The following is a 6,154-nucleotide window of genomic DNA, read 5'->3' as shown; positions in this document are numbered from 1 at the left end:
AATCCCCGCCAATTGAAATACCCGAATACATAAAGGAAATACTATAAGTCTTGCAATATGGATAAAGGTTAAGAAGTAGGTTATCTTTATTCATAATATTTTTTATGATGTAACCAAAAAAAATATGGACGCATCCTTTGATGAGGGTTCAAAGCACCACAAGTATTTGTTGTTGTATTATCAAATATATGATAATAGCAATTTGATACAGTAATATACTGTTAGAAATATTTTAATTATTTTGACACAATAATAATCTACTAGAATAATTAACCAGCACCATCAAGGGCAAATTGATATTTAGCATGTTATAATACAAATCCATATGAAACCAATTACATGATTAGCAACATTATAAAAGGTTGATTTATATCAAACAAAACACAAGAAAAATTAGTACTTTATGATACATTTGCAATGATTGTAAACTAAAAATTTATGGCCTAACTGAAAGAGCTTTAGGCAAGGTTTCATGCACAGGAATTGATAGAGTTTGTAGCTTGCAATCACTTGAAATGAATTGAGCATTTTCCTCAATGATAATTTTGTTGATCAATTGAATCAAAATTTGTTCAAGCTCTTCTCCATCACACCAACCATGAATTTCAGCCTTAACAAGTGAAGGGTCTTTGCATATCAAATCCCACACTGGAAAATTCTTCCTTGGCATCATGAAATCTTTCTCTCTAAGCCTTAAACTAGGACAATAATCTCCAATGCCATCACCAAGGTAGATAAACCTCTTGTTCTCCCCTTCAGAAAATGTATTTTGGATTCTATCTATGATTAAACCCTGTAATATGCAAAAAGAAAAAAGTTATAATTATATTTGATAGATAATATTTCAATATGAAAAAATAGAGACACATATATCGAACTCTTTTTATTTTAAAAAACACTAGTGGCTTTAGATAATAAAAAAAAAGTTCCATATTTTATATTTGCACTCAATCTAGTGGCCTCAAATGATAGACAACATACCACTAAAAATAGGTGGTTTGGCATAATATTTTAAGGCTAGAAAAATTGGAGACGACAACATTCCAGCCTTATAGGATCAAGTCATTACTTGGATACAGATAATGTCATGTAATCATCTATCTTAATTATTAAAAATATAACATCATACTACTTCTCCATAAGATAAAGCAAGTTAAGATGAAGTTGAAAACAATTGAGTAAAACATTCAAATTCATCATTAAAATATTACTCTCTTATTTATTTATTTTGACAAAATATTACTCTTTCATATTTAGTTATTGAACTATAAAAAAATAAAATATAATAAATAATCTCTAAACTATTATTAATTTATCAAATTAATCTCTAGTACTTTTTTTTTTAACAAAAGATTAATCTCTAGAAACTAACTCCATAAATTGAAAATAGTTAAGAACTACTTATTTTTATAATCATACACTAAATAGGAAGGAGTTTGTCCTTGTAAGATTAGCTCAATTGATATGAGCAATGCATAAAATATGCAAGGTCCATGGTTCAAATTTCCGGCCACCCCAAAAAAATACATTAAATAGGAAGGAGTTTGATACTTTATGTACCAAATTGAAGGTTTAGTCAAAACAATATGAAAACTTGATCCAAATATATTTTTTATAAACCGAAATAAATTTTGAAAAGTGAGCTTATCAAAAGAAAAAAATAGAACAAAGAATTAGCTTAAAATGATTTTTCATAAAAAAGAACTAGGGTTAAATATGTTTTTGGTCCCTATAAAATAAAGACCTTTCAAGTTTAGTCCTTATTTAATTTTAATGGTTCTTTTAGTCCCTAAAAAAAAATTCTGCATTCAGTATTAGTCCCTCCTCAATTCAAATTTGTTTAATTTATGTTTAAACTCTTGAGTTTTTGAACAATTTTTTACTGACGTGTTAAGAACATTACTAAAAGTTCCTATGCCAAAAATTGTCGCAAAATTTGATTTCTACGTTTAGATTTTGTTAATTTTATCTTTAACTTTTTGCCGTTTTAAAAAATTCATATTTAATTCGTTTCATGTTAAAAAATTCTAAATTTTAGTAAATGAACCTTTCGCAGCGTTCTGAATTTGTCTCAAAAAAATCGTTCAAAAATTTAAGAGTTTAAGGATAATTAAACAAACTTTGTTGTAAGAGGGACTAAAATTAGAAGTAATTTTTTTTTATAGGGACTAAAAAACCTATTAAAATTAAGTAAGGATTAAACTTGAAAGGTCCCTATTTTATAAGGACCAAAAACATATTTAACCCAAAGAACTATACCTTGCACATATTTGGAGGACAGAGAATGCAACCATGTGAATCCTTATTGAAATCATGGTAAGGTAAAATTCTTAATCTTCCTTGTTGATTAACATAACCAGGATTAGTGTTAATCTCAGTGAAGTATTCACTTATTCCCAAATTCTTCAAAATTGTTTCAATGAAAAATGTATTAGCATCACTAACAATCCTCAAATCACACCCTAATGCATGTGCTGATTTAATAGCAGGTATTATTCTGTGATGAATTGGTATCCTTTGAAGAACTTTTTCAATCTCTTCAATGGTTTTACCATTTGAATGAATCTCCATCATCATCCTATCCTGTAATTCAAAAATATAAAACATAAACTTAATATATTTATTCCATTGAAACAATGCTGATTGAATCATTAAAAAAATCTGAAAACAAAGATATGATTTGTGAAAAACAGAGTACATGAAGGGAACAAAAAAACATACCATGAGAGAATTCCAAGGCATAGTGGGAAGGAGCTGATTGAACAAATCAGTGAAACCCAATTCATCAATAACCCAATTATCACTGTCACAATCAATTATGGTTTTATCAAAATCAAAAACTACAACAATATTATTAGACATTTTTTCTTTTTCTTTGAGATATGAGAAAGAGAATGTGAAAAATGGTTCACAAGAAATAGAAGGAAAATGGGTGTTTAATGGTGATCTCTGAATAATATTTGTTGTTGGCTTGGATTTAGATGCAGAGAAAGAGAAAGAGAAAGGTATTTATAGTGAAGAAAGAAAAAGACAAGACCGAAAAAAGAAGGAATCTTTGGAATATTACATAGCATCCTCCTAAAAGTGGAGGCTAAGATTAATTCAAAAGAGAAGTTATCTTTAGAGTGGAAGAATTTATCAAAACAAAATTGTTTTATTCACATTTAATAAATTCTTATATCTTTTAGAGTTTCTTGGCTTGGATTAATATAAAATTATTGACCATAATTATAACCGTGTGTTTTTTAAATAGATGAAATGGTTAAGCCATATAAATGAAAGTGTCAGACTTTGAACACCGTTCATGATGTTTAGTTTAACAATTTCGATATTTTTATAAATAAAATGCGAACTTGTGGACAGTTTTTAAACAAAAAAGATTGTATGATGACATGGGATTAAAATGATATCTGAGCTGTTGGATTCGTGGCTATGAAGATCGTGGTGTGTGTGTGGGAAGATTAAACCATAATAAGATGAGATTAGTTAAAGAGGAATATTCGAGAGGAGGATGCAATCGCAAGCATTAGGTAGCCGCCACCTGTGACTGTGCAATGCACTAATTCCATTCGGCACCACTTCAATGGAATGGAATAGATGCACCCTACAAGAATGAATATTCTCGGTATAAAATCGTGTTCTTGTCCCTGTGAATTCAGCTCACAGGGACAAGAAATAATACATAATATATAATATATGTAGGGGTTGAATTTCTCTAACCGTTAGATTGCTTGACAAAAAAAATAAAATCTTATACTTAATTTTGTAAAAACTAATTAATATGTTAATTCTACGAGTTTAATAGATATAGAGAGGAAGTTTGTGCAGTTGATAATGATTTATACGCTGCAAGATGTGAATCCACTATTGTTGTTAATGTAAGGAGTAAGGAATTCATTGATAGAATCTTAGCTCGGTTTTATAAGAGCTTGAGTTTGAATACATTTGTAAGTCTTGTGGTTTAGTGATGAACGTTTGAATTTTAGAGTGTATTTCTCTCATGTTCGAATTCTATTAATGTCAATTTTTGTGAGCTAAAACACATGGAACAACGTTAACAAGATCTTTCGGATTAATCATGGAGTTTTGAAAAAACATATGAAAATAACGACATATTACTCATTTGTAAAACAGTTTTTTGAGATCATTGATCTAATGAGATTAGTCTAATTAATTTTATATATAAACCAATATTTAATAATTTTCTTCTGGTTTTTATTTGCATCATTGAATCAAAGAAATAGTTTCTCATCAAACTAATATTTTTCACTTTAATTAATTATAATTTCTCTTTTCCTTAATTTCTTTTAAAAAAGTTATTTTTTTCATATTTTCGCAGATAAGTTTCTTAATATTTTAAAATGTGAACATGATTGAAATGGATCAAACTAACATGCTCTACATCACTTTAGTTTGTTTCAGCCAAACCAAACACACTATTTTTACAGTTTTTTTCTCTCAAAAATTATCAAACAAAGAAGTGACAACATTATATAAATCTCAAATCAATATAATAAAATAAAATAAAATAAAAGGAGCTTACAAAATGAGTTTGACTCTCACAACTACGAATTAAGATTTGAATTTGTGCTGAAAGATGTGTCCAAATTTAATGTTCAAAATGTGTCTAAGGAGATCAAACTAGGTGCCACAACAGAAATGGAAAAGGTTAATGGGAAAAGAAAGGAGTAATTTAGAGATCTAAATGAGTTTTAGAGATCAAATTATCTCTTTCTAGTTAATGTGGGAGACAAATATTGTCTCTGAAAATACTGCAATACCACATTTTCAATATGGACACGGTGAACTATCACATGGATGAATGAATCTGCATTCTGCACACAAGCCAGCAAAATAAAATTTGTCTTTACTAAACACCAATAATTAGCATCAATATATTTTTTTAGAATCAATCAAGCTGGGTTCTCTTAACACAGCTTTGCTACAGTGTTTTTATGAGAATTTTTTTTAGAAGTTTGTCTTTATTTGTTAAAGTTTTTTTTTTTTAAATGGTGAAAATTGGGCGGAAAAAATCAAAAAATTATTTAAAATTATATAAGCTGTTTTGAGGATCCTAAAAAAATTAGTAACTAATTTTCATTAAGGGAACAAACACAATATAAATTATACTTTTACAAAGTCTCTAAACTATTAGATACAAATTCACCTTTTTTATAATACGTAACAAACATATCTATAATAAATGTTTGAATGCAAATCAAATAATTGTTGAAATATTTTTTCTAAAAATACAGTCGGATAAAAACTCTTTTAAGATTTGATTAATCAAATACAACAAATCATCTTAGCCTTTTAGTCTACCGTTTTGGGACATGACGATGAGTCCAATATATCTACTATCTAGTCGTCATTTGCCAAATTTAATAAACACCAAAAAAATTGTTAGGAGTTTTGGATTAAACGCAATGCAAAATGTCCTTTTTTTTAGTTGGCTATGAATACACGTGGTGTCCAATACATACACTATACATTATAATATACATATGTTTTGGCATTATTATTTCATCATGCAACATGCAAATTAATCATAATCGGTTGTTACAAGCATTGGGAATTACACATGGCGCCTAACATGACAATATGTAAGTTCACGAGAGCATCAACTATTATTGCTCACTTTTCACTTTTGATTAATATTGTGGTTGTTGAATCAAACTAAGAACCATGCACGTCTCTTCCACTTTTTCTTCCACTTCTTTGGAAATTTATACGTGTCTCCTAGGGTTCTTATTCAAGCCATGAATCAATCCTAATCATAAAAAATATGAACAAAAAAAGGAACTACCCGTAGTTTGATTATATACGTACCATGCTTATAAAGAATAGGTGCTTCTAAAAAATAAAAATAAAAGGTGACAAGTAGAGTACTCTAATTCAATCATCGTGAGCTTAATTCAGTTAGTAGGGATATTGTACATTATATGTAGGGATCAGGGTTCAAACCCCAAACATCCTACTTCTCCATAACTAATTAAATTGTGTAGTTCTAACCACTCGACTATTTGACAAAAAAATACTCCAATTCAATTTATAGACTATATTTTATTTGAGTGAAACGATCTTTTTTTTGTTAAAAGTGAAATGATCATTTAATCCAATTCAATTTATATGGATCGAGATAATTGAATTTTTT

At 28.4% G+C, this 6,154-nt stretch overlaps 1 protein-coding gene across 1 annotated transcript; it reads right to left on the bottom strand.

The window, feature by feature from the left end:
• Positions 1 to 258: 258 nt before the first annotated feature.
• Positions 259 to 3,002, bottom strand: LOC25500417 (inorganic pyrophosphatase 2). Its single transcript, XM_013588828.3, has 3 exons — positions 2,722 to 3,002; positions 2,260 to 2,583; positions 259 to 793 (listed from the first exon to the last, which is right to left on the bottom strand). Exons 1-3 carry the CDS (start codon positions 2,860 to 2,862, stop codon positions 437 to 439), a joined length of 822 nt encoding a protein of 273 aa, XP_013444282.1. The 5' UTR covers positions 2,863 to 3,002; the 3' UTR covers positions 259 to 436.
• Between the last annotated feature and the right edge of the window lie 3,152 nt (positions 3,003 to 6,154).

The sequence above is a fragment of the Medicago truncatula genome, chromosome 8, assembly GCF_003473485.1.
Source record: "Medicago truncatula cultivar Jemalong A17 chromosome 8, MtrunA17r5.0-ANR, whole genome shotgun sequence".
NCBI classification, from domain to species: Eukaryota; Viridiplantae; Streptophyta; class Magnoliopsida; order Fabales; family Fabaceae; genus Medicago; species Medicago truncatula.
The sequence above is the reverse complement of the archived record's forward strand: the minus strand, read 5'-3'. Positions and strand labels throughout refer to the sequence as shown.

Coding starts and splice junctions, on each gene's coding strand:
- LOC25500417 (XM_013588828.3), bottom strand. CDS start 2,862: ATGTCTAATAATATTGTTGTAGTTTTTGATTTTGATAAAACCATAATT. Junction 2,584..2,721: donor TGCCTTGGAATTCTCTCATG/GTATGTTTTTTT, acceptor TTTGAATTACAG/GATAGGATGATGATGGAGAT. Junction 794..2,259: donor GTCCTCCAAATATGTGCAAG/GTATAGTTCTTT, acceptor TGCATATTACAG/GGTTTAATCATAGATAGAAT.